The 19,586-nt window shown below is 39.9% G+C and overlaps 1 protein-coding gene across 4 annotated transcripts in view; it reads left to right on the top strand.

The window, feature by feature from the left end:
- Window positions 1-19,586, top strand: part of WASF2 (WASP family member 2) — a 71,752-nt gene that overhangs the window by 40,266 nt on the left and 11,900 nt on the right. For 2 of the 4 annotated variants that reach the window (XM_079114767.1, XM_079114770.1), the window contains exons 2-4: window positions 9,218-9,390; window positions 16,891-17,025; window positions 17,535-17,688. In XM_079114767.1, the coding sequence (XP_078970893.1) occupies window positions 9,261-9,390; window positions 16,891-17,025; window positions 17,535-17,688 (419 nt within the window). In that variant the 5' untranslated portion in view covers window positions 9,218-9,260. Of the gene's footprint in view, window positions 1-5,002; window positions 6,155-7,968; window positions 8,072-9,217; window positions 9,391-16,890; window positions 17,026-17,534; window positions 17,689-19,586 lie in introns of those variants that run through there. The other 2 variants (XM_079114769.1, XM_079114768.1) reach the window with 2 other exon arrangements.

The following is a 19,586-nucleotide window of genomic DNA, read 5'->3' as shown; positions in this document are numbered from 1 at the left end:
AAATTGGCATTAGGTTGAGAAAGGAAAATTAACTTTGTAACTGAAAGTTATCAATGTCATCATTGTAGATCCTACAAAATTTAAGTAGATCCATAACAGGGAACTGAGTCAAGATGAAGATACAAGAAATATTCAAATAAGGCTTTTTTCAGAGCTGAGAATACTTTGCAAATAAAATCTCAGTTTCATATAGCATCTCTCAACTTTTTTTTTTTTTTTTTTTTTTTTTTTAGTGTGGTTTACAAATGAACTGGAGGGATGATGTGAAATCTTACCCCCAGTTGCCAGTAATCATTAAACTAAGAACTAGTGTCCAGATTTCCAAATCACAGTTTAAATGTATATTCTTTTGGACAACCAGATGGATCCTACTAAAAAGAGAGCCTAATTTTGGACATTTATGGGGAAAATTTCTACAGAAAGGTTGATACTAGAAGAAACCAATTTTGAAGGTAAAAGTGATCCCCCAATTTTAGTCTTAAGAGCAATGGTATGATTAGAGCCTGAAGAGTGATAAAGGTAAGAACAAAAGGTGGAATTGCCCCCAAAAGATAATAGAAAGCTCTAGAATTACCAGATGTAAATGGTCCTTGATAGATGTTTAGTGTGCTCAAGAAGTAAGATACTGAAGTTTAGAAGTCTCTTTTCCTGGGCTACTGTTCCAAAGTCAAATCAAGACAAGAAGGTTTCTCATATTGATTCAGTGTAGGCCCAGAGCTGGTCTCATTCCTTTACAAAATTGGAAATTTCTCATGGCTTTAGATCACAAGTAAGCTCTTTTTCTTGGTTCTCACAGTCACATACTTTATCTGTCCACCCCAGGAGTTCCATTTCTGTCCTGCTAACTCTTTTGGGCATCATTCTAGTAACCCAAACTGATTCGTCAGTATTTCCTTATGTCTGGAGAGAGTCTGGTTATATTTGTCAGTTCAGCCCCACCCTGTGTTTCAACAGGAAGTGGGTGGGTTCTTAAGCCTATGAAGCATTCCTTCTTGTAGTTGTTGCATGGCAGTGAGGACTGCTAAAGAAAATTCATTACTGTAAACATTTTAGTATACTGACTTAGATTACAATAAGACGGTGTGTTGCCTATAATTGTGTGTGTGTAGAGGTGGTGGTACCAGAGACTGAACTCAGGCCCTTGCTCATGCTAGGCAAGCACTCTTCCACTGAGCTGTATCCCCAGTCTTTTTTTTAAGTTGAGGCAGTATCTTAATAAGTTGCCCAGGCTGGCCTCAAACTTGTGATCTTCCTGCCTCATTCTCCTGAGTAACTGAGATGACAGGTGTTTTCCACCACACCTGGCTGGTTTGCCATTTTAAAGTCAGATGATTATTCAACTTTTAAACTCTTGAATCCATGGAATATGTATATTTTAACATAAATAAATTTGCTTCTTTCAAGAGGAAACTAAAGTAAACCTCTTCTCTTATGCTGCCATCCAGAGTGCTGTTAACTGTAAAATGGTGGAAAATGCTGAAGTGAAAGCAGAAGTCCTGATTGCCACAAATACAACATCCCCACATGTTCCCATCCCCTGCTACTGCTGATCAGCATTTTGGTGATATGTTTCAAAGAGGAACTGCCTTGAGAAGCGTTTCTGTTGTAGTGGTTATTGCTGTTGTCCAGATATACTTGCTTTTTGGATGTGAACTTAGAATTCTGCAGGTATTATCAGTGACTTTGGCTTTTAATGCACCATTGTTTATTTATCATAAACAATAATAAACATCAATCCAGAATGACTTACCTCCCTCTCACATGCAACCTTCTTTTATTGCCACTTCCTGCCTCTCAGCCCTTTCCTCATCTTACTCCACCCCATGCTGTTGGGAGCAGAGTTATAGGAGTCAAAAATTTGAGTGAATGTCAAAGTCTCTTTTTTACTTTACACTGACCAAATGTTATATGTAAATATTCCATGGTAACTTCCAGCATACAGACTCAGAAGAGTCTCACTGTTTGAGGGGACCTGATAAAGCCTCTCATCCAGTTCCCTTTCAAAAGTATGACATGCCAGTGTCATAGCACTGACAGCTGAGACAGGTCAGTATACTACCAGGCCATGACTAGGAATGGATTCTCAAGTCTCATATTTGTTTTTGAACTCATTCCCTAAAAGTGAAACTAGTCAGGGGTGAAGATAGAGATTGCTGCTGGTTTCTTCCTAGATATTTGAAACTCGTCTAAAAGTCAGTTTTTTCTTTGGGCTTCCTTGGATAAGCACCCTCCCAGACCAGTCCAGGACCCTCCCAGGATATAAATAACTTAACCCAGGACTCTGCCTGAAACATCGTTTGGGCCATTCTGGATTCTGCAGATCTTGGTAACTAACAAATGCAGGCCTCCAGAAGGAGCTAGATAAATGGCCTCTGCCTCTTGGGTTCAGAAACCAAGTGGAGGTTGGCTAAGTGAGAAGGTAATGGCAGTTTAGGTAGAAGTAAATCCAAAAAAAATTAGAGCTAGGAAGCTTCTTAAAGATCATTAGTTTAGTCCCTTTATTTGGTAGATGAGGACACTAAGTCCAGAGTAAGAATTGTAATATCTCTGATTTATAAGGCAATATAAAGGTTATCCAGTTTGACTGCCCAATACCTTCTTTTTAAAAAATATTTTAAATTTATTTTAATTAGTTATACATGACAGTAGAATGCACTTTGATACATCATAAATAATGGCGTATAATTTCTCATTATTCTGGTTATACATAATGTAGAATACCACCAATCATATAGTTATATATGTACATGGGTAATAATGTCTGATTCATTTTACTATCCTTCTTACCCCCATACCTTCTCCTCTCCGTTCACTCCCCTCTACCTAATTAATCTAAAGTAACTCTATTCTTCCCTAACCTCTGCTCCCATTGTTAATTAGCACCTGCATGTCAGAGAAGACATTTGACTTGGTTTTTTTGGGTTGGCTTATTTTGCTTAGCATGATACTCTCCAGCTCTATCCATTTACCAGCAAATGCCATAATTTCATTCTTCTTTAAGGCTGAATAATTGAGCTGCTATAAAAGCTGCATCACTGTAATATGCTGATTTTAAGTCCTTTGGGTATAAACCAAGAATGGGATAGTTGGGTCAATGGTGGTTCCATTCTAAGTTTTCTGAGGAATCTCCATACTGCTTTCCATAGTGGTTGCACCAATTTGCAGTCCCACCAGTGACTCATCAGTGTACCTTTTCCCCCACATCCATGTCAACATTTATTGTTGTTTGTATTCTTGATAATTGCCATTCTGACTGGGGTGAAATAAAATCTTTGAATAGTTTTGATTTGCATTTCTTTAATTACTAAAGGTGTTGAACATTTTTTTCATACATTTGTTGATCAATTGTATTTCTTCTTCTGTGATTGGGTTATTTGGTTTTTTGGTGTTAAGTTTTTTGAGTTCTCTGTATATTCTAGAGATTAATGCTCTGTCTGAGGTGCATGTGGTAAAGATTTTCTCCCATTCTTTAGGCTCTTTCTTCACATAATTGATTGTTTCCTTTGCTGAGAAGCTTTTTAGTTTGAAATCATCCCATTTATTGATTCTTGATTTTTACTTCTTGCGCTTTAGGAGTCTTGTTAAGGATGTCAGATCCTAAGCCCACATGGTAAAGATTTGGGCCTACTTTTTTTTCTATTAGATGCAGGGTCTCTGTTCTAGTGCCTAAGTCTTTGATCCACTTTGAGTTGAGTTTCATTAAGGGTGAGAGATAGGGGTTTAATTTCATTTCATTACATGTGAATTTTCAATTTTCCCAGCACCATTTATTGAATAGTCTATCTTTTCTCCACTGAATGTTTTTTGCACCTTTGTCTAGTATGAGATAACAGTATTTATGTGGATTTGTCTCTGTGTCTTCTGTTTTGTACCATTGGTCTATGTGTCTGTTTTGGTGCCAATAACATGCCATTTTTTTATAGTTTAAGATCTGGCCCAATACTGTCTTGTCCTCTAGGAATTTCTCCTTCAACATGTCTAATATCTGGTCATCTAGAGACTGAGGGAACTTACAACCTTATCTAAAGAGAACCTATTCTACTGTAGAACAGCTCTAGAAAAGAAACTAGGTAACTAGATAGTTACTTCCATGTCATTTATCTTTTCAGCAAGTCTAATTTAATTCCTCTTCTATGCAAACACACACACATAAGGTAGGACCTTCTTAAATCTCCAAATGAGCAAATAGCACTATAGCATATCATTTTCCCAGAGTAAAATATGACTGAAAAAGATCTTTACTGATTCCATAAAGACTGGGCATTATACTCTTTGATGTATCCATAACAAGTCCTCCTCCTAATACTACTGTTTTTGCTATATGTTTGTTTGTTTTTCCTGTCCTAGGGATTGAACCTAGGGGCACTGTACTACGGATCTACATTCCCAGCTCTTTTAAATTTTAATTTATTGTTTTGGTACTGGGGATGGAACACTGGGGCACTTTACCACTGAGCTATACCCCCAGTCCTTATTTTTTATTTTGAAACAGGGTCTCAAAGCTGAGGCTGTTCTTGAACTTGGAATCCTTCTCCCTTAGCCTCTAGAGTTGGTGCAATTATAGGTATGTGCTCTCACATGTAGCTCTGTAACTTCTTTTTTTTCCACCTAAGAACCACTGCTTTCTTGGTTCTCTTCACATTTCATTTCTGTCCCTAACACTAACATTTTAACTCTTTTGTTTACACTAATAAGGAAACATACATTTTATCACTGTGCATTTAACTGTACAAAGCTACAAGGAAAGAACAGCAGGTGGTGGTCAAGTAGGCTAGACTCACCCCTGCAACTTGCCTATGGTTTCTCAGTTCATATGTACTATCTGTTCTATGGTGGGCCCCTCTTTCTGCTCTCTCCTTTTTTTTTTTTTGCCGTGCTGGGGATTGAACCCAGGGCCTTGTGCTTACAAGGCAAGCACTCTACCAACTGAGCTATATCCCCAGCCCACTGCTCTCTTTTTGTGAAGAGTTTTCCAGTTGGTCTTATCTCCAGCTTTTTCCTATCCCAATATAAATTCTGTTGAATGATGTTGAATGATTTGTCTAAAATGCAAAATTGACCTGTACTTCCTTAATTCAGTTGTTTCTTAACACCCAGTGTTATACAAATTTTCCAGTAATGTGCTTCTGATTTTGGGAGATCTTTTGTCAACTGGAGTCCATAAGAAAATTGAACCCTAATGCCATTAGCCATTTATTGTATGTAATGTGTTGACGTCTTTGCTGTGTATCTAGAATGGTGCTAGTTATGTACAGTCTTGAGAACAACTGAGAAGAAAGTCACTAATCATTTTCTTTGTTCTGTGATGCAGACAAGAAACCCAGTTAGGAAAGACTGCAGAAGAAAAATAGTGTCTCTTTTTCAGGAGGCCCAGGAGCATAGCTGGGAGCAGCTTCAGGGGAAAACCATCAAATTTCATTGAAGTCTAGGGTTTTATTTTTAATTTTTATGTGAATATTACATTCTACTATATAATATGTCCATGGTTAAAACTGTATTTAATTTTTTTTTTCTTTAATTTTGAAACAGGGTCTCACTAAGTTGCTTAGGGTCTTGCTGGTCTTGCTAAGATTTGTCTTGAACCCGTAATCCTCCTGCCTCAGCCTCCAGACTCACATCCCCAACGCTTTTTATTTTATTTATTTATTTGTTTGTTTGCTTGTTTATTTACTTTTGAGACAGAGACTAAGTTGCTTAGGACCCCTAACTTGCTGAGGCTGGTCTTGAACTTGTGATCCTCCTGCCTCAACCTCCTGAGTTATAGGTGTGAGCCAACATGCTCACCTAGAGGGCATTTTATATATGTTATATTTTTCCATGTCTCTACGAAAGTTGTCCAGGATCACAGTTAGTAAAAAGTCAGAGTACTAACCCATGTATATCTCATCTCCCAAACCCATGCATTTTCTACTACTTGAAGCTAAATTGAGAGTTGAGAGCCTAGAGTTTTTTTGTTTTGTGGTTTTTTTTTTTTTTGTACTGGGGATTTGGGGGCAGAACCCCAGGGGTGTTTAACCACTGAGTCACATCCTCAGCCCTTGTTTTATTTTGAGACAGGGTCTCACTAAGTTGCTTAGGACCTCGCTTAGTAGCTGAGGCTGGCTTTGAACTTGTGATCCTCCTGCCTCAGTCTCCCAAGCTGCTGGGATTATAGGTATGTACCTCTGCGCCTGGCTGAGCCTGGAAGTCTTTTTGACCATTTCTCAATTTATCTTCTTAGGAATATAAGATTTTTTTTTTTTCTTGGTCAAGTACAGATCATGCATAATTCCATACTTCTTCTGCAGAAGATGACTAACTATTGATTATGCAAAAGAAAAATGAATAATTGTGCAATAGCGGATATACTTTTCTAATTGTTTTGTCTTGATAGATATTGATGTCTTGTTATTTCTTGAGTATTCTCTAGCTAGTTATAGGAGCTGGCTTTTCTTGGCAAGAGAAAGCTCTCTTGCCAGGTACAGTGACACACACCTGTAATCCCAGTGACTAGGGAGACTGAGGCAGGAAGATCACAAGTTTGAAGCCAGCCTCAGCAATTTAGTGAGACCTGTCTCAAAATAAAATAAAATAAAATAAAAAGGACTTGGGATACAGCTCAGTGGTATGAAGTGCCCTTGGATTCAATCCTTAGTATTAAAAAGAAAAAAATAAAAAGTAAGCCATCTTGTTATTGAAAACTTGGTTTTAGGTAAACCCTACACAGATGACACTTAGTAACTCCATTTGGGTTTGCTTACCCAAAGCACTTGGAAAAACATAAATGCTCAAGCACCAAGATATTAGAATTTGCTCCCTACCCTCTGTATGACATTTACCTAGCTATCTGGAATCCAGTTTCCATTAGGTGTCCAGAGGGAAAGTCTGGAATACACTGGGAAGTGGTCACATTTCCAGGTGGTCTGTTTTTGTAGCTTCTCTGAGAAACTTGAACAGTATACAAATGGATGGAATCCCAGTGATTTTTCTTCTTGTTCCCTCTTCCCCCCACTCCCAGTGCTGGGGATCAAACCCAGGGCTTGGCACATACTACGTAAGTACTCCACCACTGAGCTACATCCCCAGCCCTTTGTATTTATTTATTTTAATTTTTTAAAAAGATATTTTTAGTCGTAGATAGACACAATATTTTTATTTTATTTTTTCATGTGGTGCTGAGGATCAAACCCAGTGCCTCACACATGGTAGGCAAATGCTCTACCACTGAGCTCCAGCTCCAGCCCCATTTATTTTTAATTTTAAGACAGGGTCTTGCTAAGTTGCAGAGGCTGGGCTTGATTTTCCATCCTCCTGCCTCATCCTCCTGAGCAGCTGGAATTACAGGCATGTGCCACCACATCCAACTTCATAGTAACTGTCTTGAATCATTCCTGACTCTTCCCTACCTAGTTCTTCCAGAAGGTTTGAATTTGGGAATCTGAGGGAGGGCACCCCAAGAATGTTGTACAGAGCCCTGTGAAATTCTTTTGTTTGTAACCTCCTGCCTCCCTTCTTGTTCTAGACTCTTTTCACTAGGGTTACAATATTAAAGATTGCATCTTAGTACCTAATACTGTTTATATGAAGTAAAAGAGGGAAAAAGTTAAACTGGAATGTCTGGGGTTTGGATTAGAAACCTGTTGAGTTAAAGGAGGAATTTAGCAGAAAAATGGAATGGAAATCATTTCCTAAGAGAGTAGACAAGTATTCAGGAAATACCTCTGTACCCCAAAGATAGGCACAGCTGCCACACAGTGACTATTAAAGGGAGGTTCAGTGTTATAAGCAAACAGCTGATTCTCTTGGTTCTTGGGCTGTTGCTGTTGGTGACAGGAAATCTTGTTCCCCAAGCTGCTGGCTTCCTGTTTTATTTTTACTTGTAGCAGATCACAATGTCCATAACAAGGAGCAGTCTGTTCCAAAAGGTTCTACTCCCTTTTTGAGCCTGAAGAGCTTTTTTTTTTTTTTTTTTTTTTTTTTGGTCAGACAATATGTTGGTTTGCTTTTAGGATCTGTGATGGTTAGTTTGGTTTAAGCATTTTGTATCCACAATCAACATTTTTGGTGATGAGCTGGTGTTTTAAGATATGATGTAAGTAAACCTCTGCTTTTTTTTTTTTTTTTTTTTTTAATTTAAAGAGGCATTTATAATATTGGGGGCTTGCATATGCTACTTTTATGCCTTGTCTTTTAATTTGAAGTGAATTTGCCATTTTCCCTAGTATTAAAACCATTTGGCTATTTTAGATTTAGATTCTCAAGATGGAGAAACAGTATCAGACCAGTGTGCTTTAACTGTAGTCGTATTCACTGTGTTGAAATTGAAACCTTCTCCTAAACTTGTAAAATTAGGAATTTGGTAATCTAAATCTAAAACAATAGCTCAGCATGAACCTGAAGTGCTGGAGGATTTCCTAGGGAAAGGGGCTTAACTGGTTGGCTAAGAAACAGTAACTGCAAGTTTCCCCGTCTGCTGCAGTCACTTCCTGCTGTCTCTAGATCCCTTTGGCCCAGGTGAATAGAACCCACCTGGGAGAGGGAGAGAGAGGCTATGGGTACAAGAGAAGGGATCAGGGAATCTTTTAACATAGTTGGCTTAGAATCCTGTTTGACATATTGAACATTTAAAATTATTCTTCATATTCTTTCATTCTGTCAATTTACGGACTAAACTTTACTACTGTTAACAGATACTGGCAGCTAGCATTTAGTTGTACTTTAACAGTCATTCATCTAGGAGGAACTGGAGAAGCTATGTCCTGATGTATATCAGTGGAATCACTATTGGCAGCTTGATTTCATTTTGAAGATTATCAGATGACAGAAGCTCTTTTTTGATCCATATAATTGGTGGCCTAGAATCTGATCTGTCTTGGTTATGGACGCCCCAAGGATAGAATCTGTACCATCCAGTGTTTGCTGAATGGACTTTTTTCTGACCATGCCTCCTTGCCTCTGGGGACTCTCTTTGGTTGGATCAGTAGTTGTAACTGTGTACCTCAGCCAGCAATCACCAGTTCACTTGTATATTACATATACAAGTTTATGTAATAAATTTATATAGCAGGTCTTCTAATAGCAAACCTTAAAAGAAATGGTGGCAGTGTCGGGAGAAAAAAAAGAGGGTAAAGATTTTTCAAAGCTGTTTTGGATCAGAGCAAGACAAAAAGAAAAGACACAGCCCTAGTGTGCCTGGAATTTGTGGTTGAGTAATACTTTCCTGTTATTTCTGTTTTAGGTTGTTTTTCATCATTCAGAACATTGCCTGAAGCAGGTCCACCATGCCGTTAGTAACGAGAAACATCGAGCCAAGGCACCTGTGCCGTCAGACGTTGCCTAGCGTTAGAAGCGAGCTGGAATGCATGACCAACATCACCCTGGCAAATGTCATCCGACAGCTGGGCAGCCTGAGTGAGTGCCTCGGAGAGCCTGTGCTTTGCCCTCAGGGGTCGTTGGTGCTCTTTATTTAGTTTCCTTCTCCTCCCATGTTCCTGTTTCTCCCCCATCTGCCTTCCCTAGGTAATGTGAAATGTATCCCATCTCCCCCTTTCCAAAGAGAGGCTCCTTTTTTGGTACATATTCTTCCCCTCTATCCTTTCTCCATCTACCACCACCCTCTAGGTTCCGTCCCCCTCCCCCTCCCCCTCCACCTGCTTCAAAAGAAATCTGTGGGAAGGGTAGCAGGAAGAGCTGCAGCAAAAACTGCAGATGGAATGACAGAGCAGAATTCTCTGTGTGTAAAGTGGGAGGTTCACAGAGCAGTGTCTTGGGTCGGGAATGTGCCTCTAATTACAGGAGCTGTTCGATGTAGCCTGACTTTGTTGAAGCCTCAAATGTGCCAATAGCCTTTATCAACCCAACACCCTCCCCCACTTTCTTTCCAAAGAGGAGTAAAGCAAACATGTACTCAGAGAAATTCTGCCTGACTAGTCTACCCTGGTACACATTTAATTGTGCTGCAAGCCCCCAGGTCCAAGTTCAGGGTACAAATTACTTCTGCAGTCTCTAGGGTATTGGGAGTTTTACAAGCTGTGTGAATACACAGTGACACAAATAGTAGCTGGAGCCATTCTTCTATAGGAGAAGATGGGGGCTAGCCCAGTCCGTTTTGGAGCTGAGGGAAAGCCAGTTCAATTACATTTTTTTTTTTTTTAATTGGCAAGAATGAATGAGACTGCCATGGGTGGGGTACATGCATGTGGTTTGAATTTCATTCTGAATCAAGCTGACTTTGTTTGCTTGAAGCTGAGGTATGGGAAGGGCAGATGCTTGGATTGGCTCTGCATTTGTCTAGTGCCATCCCAGGTCCCATAAGCATCTCCGTCAAAATGCGATTTTAGTGTGATGTTCCTTAGCAAAAGCATCTTGATGTGAATTATTTCAGATACTCACCCTCCTGTCGCATCACTGCCCTTAGTGAAGGCAGAGGAATATCAAGAAAGCCTGCATTCCCCCAGATAGTAATAGGTCCTGCCTTTAAAACAGGAGCCTGAGAAGATAGAGCTCTGTGACCAAATGATGTATGGAGTTTGAGATTCCTAAGCCTTCACTTAGTTCAGGGACCATCTGAATTGATCCAGGGCTTAGGGAAACCTGGATGGGGTGTCACAAAGAAATGAAACCCTGCCAGTGCCTGTCTTATACAAAGGAACATTGACAGTAGCGCAACAACAGTGCTGCTGACAAAGAAGCACATGAAAGCTGCAGAGAACCTCACTGCTTCTTAAAAGCATCATTTCTGCTTCTGTCACCCTGAGAAGGCCAAATGGGTGGAAGTCAATTACATACTGGTTCCTTCTCCATAGGACACAGAACATCTAGCTAATGATGCTTCTTATTCTCACTCAGCAGGAGTTATGCTCCCTCTAAGGTGTTTTTCCAGGATAGTGTTGATGGATGCCATTGCAGACTTTCCTACTTGTGATCCAGCCACTCCTATGTTAAGGAAGCCCATCTAAGGGCCAGGGTTCTGTTTGTGCCTAAGGAAACAAGATTTCCTCACATTATGGAGCTAACTGACCCTTTGTTCATCCAGTAAACATGTATTGAACATATTTCATGTGCTGGATGCTGAGAATATACAGTGATAAGAAATGGTTTCTGCTTTCCCGGAGTTCATACCTACCAGGAAAGATAGAAATAAGTAATTCTTCAAGGGATCATAGGGAGAGGGTGAGAAAGGAACTGAAATTTCTTGATTATCTGCTTTTGCCGGGTTTGTTTGTTTGTTTTAAATATTTTTTTAGTTGAAGATGTACACAATACCTTTTTTATTTATTTTTATGTGGTGCTGAGGATTGAACCCAGTGCCTCACACATGCTAGGCAAGCGCTCTACCACTGAGCCACAAACCCAGCCCCTGCTTTTCCAGGTTTTGATAGGATCTTGATATGATCTCATTTAATTCTTCCCAATAGTCCTATAAGGGTAGGAAGTTCTTTTCTCCTTTTTCAGATAAAATAAAAGCTCAGAAAAGTAAGGTAACTTCTTCTCTAAAGAGACACAGCCAGTTGATGGGCTGGGATTGTGGCTCAGTGGTAGAGCACTTGCCTCGCATGTGTGAGTCTCTGGATTCGATCCTCAGCACAACATAAAATGAATAAGTAAAATAAAGATATTGTGTCTGTCTACTACTAAAAAAAAAAAGACACAATCAGTAGAAAGCAAAGTCAATATTTACTTATTTTTTAGTGCTTGGGATAGAACCCAGGATCTTGTGTATGATCAGCATGCACTGTACTACTGAGCTACACTCTCAGCCTCAAAGCCAATATTTAAACTTAGCCTTCTTAAGAATTTCTTTGCTCAGTCCTTTACTCTGTTTCTGCCAACAATGCCCTAGTTCAGACCTTAATTGACTTTGACCTAAACTATTGATGTAGTCTACCTTTGACCTCCTTTTTCTTGAGCCCCTTTGATTTGTCACCTATATCTCCGCCAGAGTGATCTACCTAACACACAGTTCTCACTTTTTACTTTAATAATTCTGAACTTTTGATTTGAAGAGGGCATAGGGAATGAACTGAGGAGTGCTTTGCCAACTGAGCTACATTCCCTTTTCTTATCTTTTTTTTTTTTTTTAAAGACAGGGTCTTGCTAAGTTGCTAAGGCTGGCCTTAAACTTGATTGAGATCTTCTTGCCTCATTCTCCCAAGTCACTGGGATTACAGGAGTGTACCACCATGCCCAGCTAAGAATACAAATCTTAAGCATTTATCTTCCCAGTTCCTCACTATGGAATAATCTAAGTTCCTTGGCCTAGCATTTAAGACTCTTAAGACCTGTCTTCCTTTCTAGTTTCATTTGCTACAATTTGTCATCTCCTAGTTTACAATCTTTACATTTCACAATCTTTTAAATTCATATTTCCATGTAGTGCTATTGCTGGACAACCCCTGCCCTCTTTGTCTACCTGGTTAGCTGTAGCTGATCCTTCAAGGCCAGATCTGGAATCTCCTTCAGATTGGGATAAGTGCTCCTCTGAGCTCCCATTACATGCCTATATTATTATCTACCACATTATATTGCAAATAAGCTATGTCTCTTATGCTAAATTAAAAGTTTGTTGAAATCAGAAATCCTGTTGTTCGTCCTTGAACTTCTGTGTCGACCTTATATAGTACCTGGCACCCAGTAGAAGTTCAGGAAATGTTGAATGATTCATGTCTGTATGTTCCCCACCATTCTGTGCTGTTGGTACACGGAGAATACAGGGGAGGAAAGAATGCTCTCTATGAGAAGTGGGAGGACAGGTGGGGAAAGGAAGGCTTCTAGAAGAGGTTATATTTAAAGCGGGCTTTGAAGGAGTTCGTCTAGCAGAAAGGGGCTCAGGGGTAGGCTTTCACCTTGGCCCTCATGCATTGTACTCTAACCAGAACTGTCTCTTCTGATAGTGAAAATCTGGTTATGGAATAGATAAAGCATAAAACTGAAAATTCTGGGCTGGGAATGCAGTTCAGTGGTAGAGTCCTTGCCTTGCATGTGCAAGGCCCTGAGTTTGATCCCTAACATACACATACATGAAAAGAAACCCTAAAAATTCCTCTGGGCATAGTAGCACATGCCTATAATCCCAACTACTTGGGAGGCTGCGTCAGAGGATCATGAGTTAGAGGCCAACCTGGGCAATTTAGTGAAATCTTGTTTCAAAATAATATGAAAAATGCTGGGGATATAACTCAGTGGTAGAGCACTTGCCTAGCATGTGCCTAGCATGTCCTAGGTTCAGTCCCCAGAACTGGGAAGGGACTGGGGGGAACCTAAAAAAGTTCAGAGCCACAAATTCCTTAATGATAGCACATTCAGAATTCTTATTTTCCTTCAGTATGGTGAGGTCGCATTCACATTTTAGCTTGCCATGTTTTAGGAAATAAAAGCACAGTCAGCCACTCAGCACTTTGGATCAGTATTGTGGCTATTCAGGAGACTGGAACCCCTGCTTCGGTCATTAGGGAATCGTGCTCTGATACTGGATTTTCTGACTGGTGGCATGGGGGAGCTTCAGGACTCCCACTCAACTTCCGTAAGAGCAGCTGCACATTTTTTAAAAATATTTTTTTTTTAGTTGTCAATGGGCCTTTATTTTATTTATTTATGTGGTGCTGAGCATTGAGCCCAGTGCCTCACACATGCTAGGCAAGTGCTCTGCCACTGAGCCACAACCCCAGCCCCACAGCTGCACATTTTAAAAAATGAGTTTTACCTGTTCTACTGCCACATAACATTTTATTTGAAGAATTCTGCCAAGGAAAAAAAAAAACTTTAAGACTGCTCTGAAATATTCTACAAAATGTCCCATAAGGACATTCTGTTATGGATGCTTTGGTGGGTATTGGGTCTGTCCTGGTAATCTGAATGAGTGAAATTTAACTCTGAACAAGGCACTTTGTTTTTTTCATTTAAGTATCGTGTTTTTAGAGATTGGAGTCATTTTTAGCACCTAAAGAATATGGGCTATTGAGTCACCATTTGGAATTATATTTCAAATTTACTCTAAGTTTAAAATAGGATATTGATATTTAATTTATTTAAAACAAAAACGAAACAGGATCTTGCTATCACTGCCCATGCTGGTCTTGAACTTGGAGCTGCCTCAGCATCTCAAGTAGCTTTTTGGGGCTGCAAGCGTGCACTTCTATGCCTGCCTGGCTCAAATGATCATCATCTTAAAAGTCTTCTAGGGCTGTGGTTGTGGCTCAGTGGTAGAGCGTTTGCACTTCCAGGCACTGGGTTTGATTCTCAGCACCACATAAAAAATAATAATAAATAGATAAATAAATAGTGTTCATCTACAACTAAAAAGTTTATACAGTCAAAAAAAGTCCTCTAACCTGGCTGAAGAAGACTCTCATTATAACAACTTAGAATTTTAGTTTATTTAATCCTTATAGTAACTTGGTGAGATAAATGTAGTTATTGTCCCCAGTTTATAGATGAGACTAAGACTGAGAGACTGTGACTTGCAAAGGAGTACACAGGTATAAATAGAGCTGAGATATAAACCCAGGTCTTCCAAAGTCTGCTTTTATGTCCCATAGTACAGTTCTGAGTTTGCCAAGGGCCTGAACTGATGTGACAGTGGTGGGAAAACATTTACCCTACCACATTCCTCTTACAAAAAGATATCCCATGTTACCAGTTTCATACATTAGGGGTTTTTGCAAGTTTTTTTTTTTTTTTTTCCTTTTGTTTTTGATAGTACTGGGGATCAAACCCACAGTCTCTTGCATGCTAGGGGAGCAATCTGCCATGGAGCTACATTCCCAGCTCCCTTTTCTTTCTTTCTTTTTTCTTTTTTTCCTCTTTGAGACACAACACCGACCCTCCCTCCCTCCTCTCCCTCCACTCCCCTCCTTCCTTCCCTCCCTCCCACCCTTCCTTCCTTCCTTCCCTCCCTCCCACCCTTCCTTCCTTCCTTCCTTCGAACCCAGGTGTGCTTAACCACTGAGCCATATCTCTAGCCCTTTTTACTTTTTATTTTGAGATAGCATCTCATTAAATTGCTTATGCTGGTCTCAAACTTAAATCCTTCCTGCCTCAACCTCCCGAGTCACTGGGATACAGGTGTGCACCACTGCACCCAGCTCCAAACACAATTTTCTTTTACCTGGTAGAGCATAACAGAATCATTTTTATAGGAACATAGTCATATTATGGACAGGGATCAAATAGGATCCTCCACCTGCAGAGTAGAAATTCAGCTTGTTAACCAATTTGAGTCCTTTGAGCTCAGGAGCTTCCTATAGTGTTTAAATCATGGGACCATTCAGTATGCAAGGCCTTGCTCCTTCCCTGATTAGAAACTCCTTATTGACTTAAATTTACCAGCAATTTGAAATAAGTTGATTGATCTTATCCTTACTTTGCAGGTTATACTGGAAAGGTAAGCTGCATTCCACTCTAAAGGTGCAGTTTTGGCCTTTCAGTCTAATCCACCTCTGCCCCCCAAAATATGGACTAAGCATTAATGTAGTTTAGAAGCTAAATATGACAGTTTACTTTAGTTCTAATAGTTTTAATAGTTTAGTTTTAATAGTTCTCAAGAAAATTATCTTTGTTAGGCATAGTTATTTATACCTGCCTTCACCTTGCAAGTAAGAAACTCAAATGGTATATTTATTCATATGCACTACTTCTTGTTCCTAGTAAGAATGTGCCTTGTGGCTTGGAATGACAATATGGAAGTAGTGTCAAATTGCTGTTATGTTTCTTTGGCTGCAAATTCTCCTTGCATTCCAGGGTTGAAAATACAGAACTCTTTTTCTAAAAAAACCAAACATTGTAGAAAGAGATCACTGGTATGTTGTTTTTTAGGGAGGGTTTGAAAGCTTCAACTTTTTATTTGTTTCCTGAGATGTAGTGTTTTTGGTGGTTGTTGCTGTTTTGTTTGTGTGTGTGTGTTACTGGGGATTTAACCAGGGGCACTTTACCATTGAGTTACATCCCCAATCTGTTTTTGTTGTTGTTGAGAGAGGGTCTCTCACTAAGTTGCTGAGGCTGACTGAACTTGCAGTCCTCTTGCCTCAACCTCCTGAGTTGTGGGGGTGTGCACCACTCCACCTGGCCTGTGATATAGATAATAAAGTGTTTTAACCTACAGCAAAAACTTTGATAGTTGTATGTTATAGAACCTAAAGTAACCTTTTTAGCCCTAGAAGAACTTATGTCTCTGTTGTGGGATGTTGGTAAGTTCAAGGCCCCTAGGAGATAACACAACTCATCTTGGTTGTTCAGTGGACTTTTTTTTTTTTTTTTTGTGGGAGGTGGGGTATTGGAGATTTAACAACCTAGGGGTGCTTTACCACTGAGTCACATCCCCATCCCTTTTTATTTTTTGAGACAGGCTCTCACTAAGTTGCTTAGGGTCTTACTATGTTGCTGAGGCTGGTTTTTTTGAACCTGTGATCCTCCTGCTGTAGCTTCCTGAGTTGCTAGGATTACATGCGTGCACCACCAAGCCTGACTGGTAAATGGGCTTTTGAAGCTCCACTGAGAAAGTATTTTCTTTTTTATAATATTAATTGTGAGCACCTAATAGGTCTTCTTAACTCCCAATCTGTTTTTTGGAACCGTTTTACAAGTTGCTTTACAGAATCACAAGGTGCTGAGTGTTACAGATAAATGTGAAGACTATTGTCTCTTCTTCCAGGATTAATTTTTGCATTATACCTTTTGATTTTATTCAGCCTGCTTTGAGTGTCATTACTGTTCAGAGTTTGCTAAGAAGGTGCTAATAGTTATGGAGCATATGCAGACCGCCCAAACTTTGGAGAATGTATCTTTGTCTCCAAGTGGAAGCATATGTATGTGTGTGTGTTGGAGGAGTGGGGAATACAATTTTTAGTAGGCAGGTTTTATGTCCTTTTATGACATTCCTATGCACTAGTGACTTGGTTGCTTTGATATTTCCAGGTAAATATGCAGAGGACATTTTTGGAGAGCTCTTTACTCAGGCAAATACCTTTGCCTCTCGGGTAAGCACCCTTGCTGAGAGGGTTGACCGACTACAAGTTAAAGTCACTCAGCTGGATCCCAAGGAAGAAGAAGGTAAGGAAGCTGAGCTCAGCATTTACAGACTGGTGAGCAGTTTCTTACAATTTCTTCTGATTTATTAAAAAGCAAGGAGAAAAATCACAGAGACCTATGGAGATCTGCTTTGAAATGACATAAGCCTGGGAGGTGTGAAGAAATCTTTTTAGTTCTACCACACCCCCACATACTTCCTTTCTCCCATTCCCCAATCCTTCATTCTCAAATTTCCCTTCATATTTTGCTACCATTAAAGTACTTGGAAGATTCATTCCACCTAAGAAGAGGTCTGCTAGATCTGGCCACATAGTAAACCTTTGTGTTGCCTCATTTTGTTCAGTCATGAAATGGCTGGGCTGCTTGACAGCCTTATGGGGCTTCCCCAGAGTGGGAGGGAAAAAAAAAAACCTGGCTGCAGACAGCCGCAGCCAAGAAATGCAGCAGCTGAGGCCTCTCTGACTGGTGTGACTCAGTGTTTGTTCAAATAGCTTGTCGTCCATTTTCTAACGCCTTCCATCTTCTCTCAGTGTCACTTCAAGGAATCAACACCCGAAAGGCTTTCAGAAGCTCTACCATTCAAGACCAGAAGCTTTTTGACAGAAATTCTCTCCCAGTGCCTGTCTTGGAAACGTACAATACCTGTGATACTCCGCCCCCTCTCAACAATCTAACCCCTTATAGGTAACAGCTGCTTAGCCCTTTTTTTTTGGCCCATGGCTAACAACTGTAGATTGTCTAAAATATCTAAAGATGTTGTTTACATTAGAGGGTTGTATCAAAAAGCTTACTACCTACCCAGGAGTTGCTTGCAGCAGCAGAAGCTAAAGTTTACCTTAAAAGCCATTGTCACTTATTATTGTTTGGTTTCTGAAATACATAGTAAATATAATACATATTGAAAGTTTGGTGTAACATTGCATGCTGCAGAGTTTAATTTGGTATAAGTCAGGTCCATCTTGGGTTTCATCCAAGGAATTTAGTTATTATAGAACCAAAAGGACTTTGTTACAAGGCAGTCCTACAGCATGGATCCCAGGGGCAACGTTCTAGAAAGGTTCCCACACTTATTTGGAAACCATTAGATTGCCAGATGTATGGGCGTATTCATGGGGCCAGCTTCATGAACTGGCAGCTCTGGGCCCAGAGGGGTCCTTCCAAAGCTTAAGGAATAATTGGCATTCTTCCAAGTGATTGTCGTTCACTTTGTTTTGAACATCCTTTCTGTATTTCCTTTTGCAAGGACCTACCTTTCTGTGGCTGGACTTGAAAAAGAAGGTAACCTTAAATACAACTTAAAGCCCCTCCTTGCCACTAGTGGTTTGGTAGTGTTGTCATCCTGTACAATTCCACTGAATGAGGCAGAAAGAATATTTATCTTTCTTGTATCCATAAATATCTTTAGAACAGGTAAAAAGTAATTACACATAGCTGCAGGCAGATGTTGTCTATCACACATGGGTACACTGCAAAGAAGAGTGTGTGTGTGTGTGTGTGTGTGTATACCCCTGTGAAATTCAAGGATACCATTCTGATTCAGGGATCATGGGATGGGAACTTGGTAGCTTCTCGCACAGATACAGAGAAAGTACAAGGTATCCACCCTTTTTTATTACTGTATGAAATTATTCTTGCCCTTTGGCTTTCAAAGGGGCTAGTAAGCATAACAGGACAGAGCTTTGACTTAGTGGTCTCCATTCTTTAGTCTAGTTGGATGTGTGCAGAGGAGTGTGGGGCAGGAAGGGGTCACACACCTGATAATGTTATGGGGAGTGTTATACATGTGGTTTGTGTGGTAAGATAGGATAAACAAATATTGTTCAGAGAATTTTGTTTTTCAAGGAATGCTATTTTCTTTTTAAACATACAGTCAGAATTAGCATCTCTTAATTTTTTGGACTTGGCCTAACAGAAATAAACAGTGGTATCCAACTCAGAACAAGATTTAATAAAAAAGTCATTAATGTTTGACTTGGAAACATTTTCTCTGTGTTGTGATAGGATTGGAAGGCAGAAAATAGGATTGCCTTTCCAATACTTTTTTGATCAGAATAATTTTAAATGTTCATCCTGAAGCATGAGTTTTCTGGACAGTGGGGGCTTAGCTATGCTAAAGTGGAGGATTCCATCCAGGATCATTAAGTCTGGCAGATAGCCCCTTATATTGACACTCAGTAGCTTACTATGTAGCACTATCATAGTCACCAAGAGATGGTCATTAAACCTTATGGTCCTAAAACTGCTGGTCATCTGTTCTCAGCGAGGCCCCCTTGTGGTAGGGTTGAGGGTGGACACTGCGCTATTCTAGAAGTCAGCAAAAAGATGCAGTGGTTATCTGTGAATAGAGAAATGACCGCTGTACACATACACACATATGTTTATATTTGTGTGTACATGTAAACCTGTACATGAATGCACAGGTTTCAGGTGGGTGGAAGGCCACTAAAGAGTTCTGGAGAATTGGTGGGGAAAGAGGAAGCAGGAACAGAAATCCTCTCGGATGAGCCAGCATATCCAGATGTCCTCAGGGAGCTGACTGTGGCCATGCAGATCTTTGGAAATAATCAGGATCCCTGCTATAA

This window comes from Sciurus vulgaris, assembly GCF_902686455.1.
Source record: "Sciurus vulgaris genome assembly, chromosome: 1".
NCBI lineage: Eukaryota > Metazoa > Chordata > Mammalia > Rodentia > Sciuridae > Sciurus > Sciurus vulgaris.
This window is presented reverse-complemented; position numbering and strand designations above follow the sequence as displayed.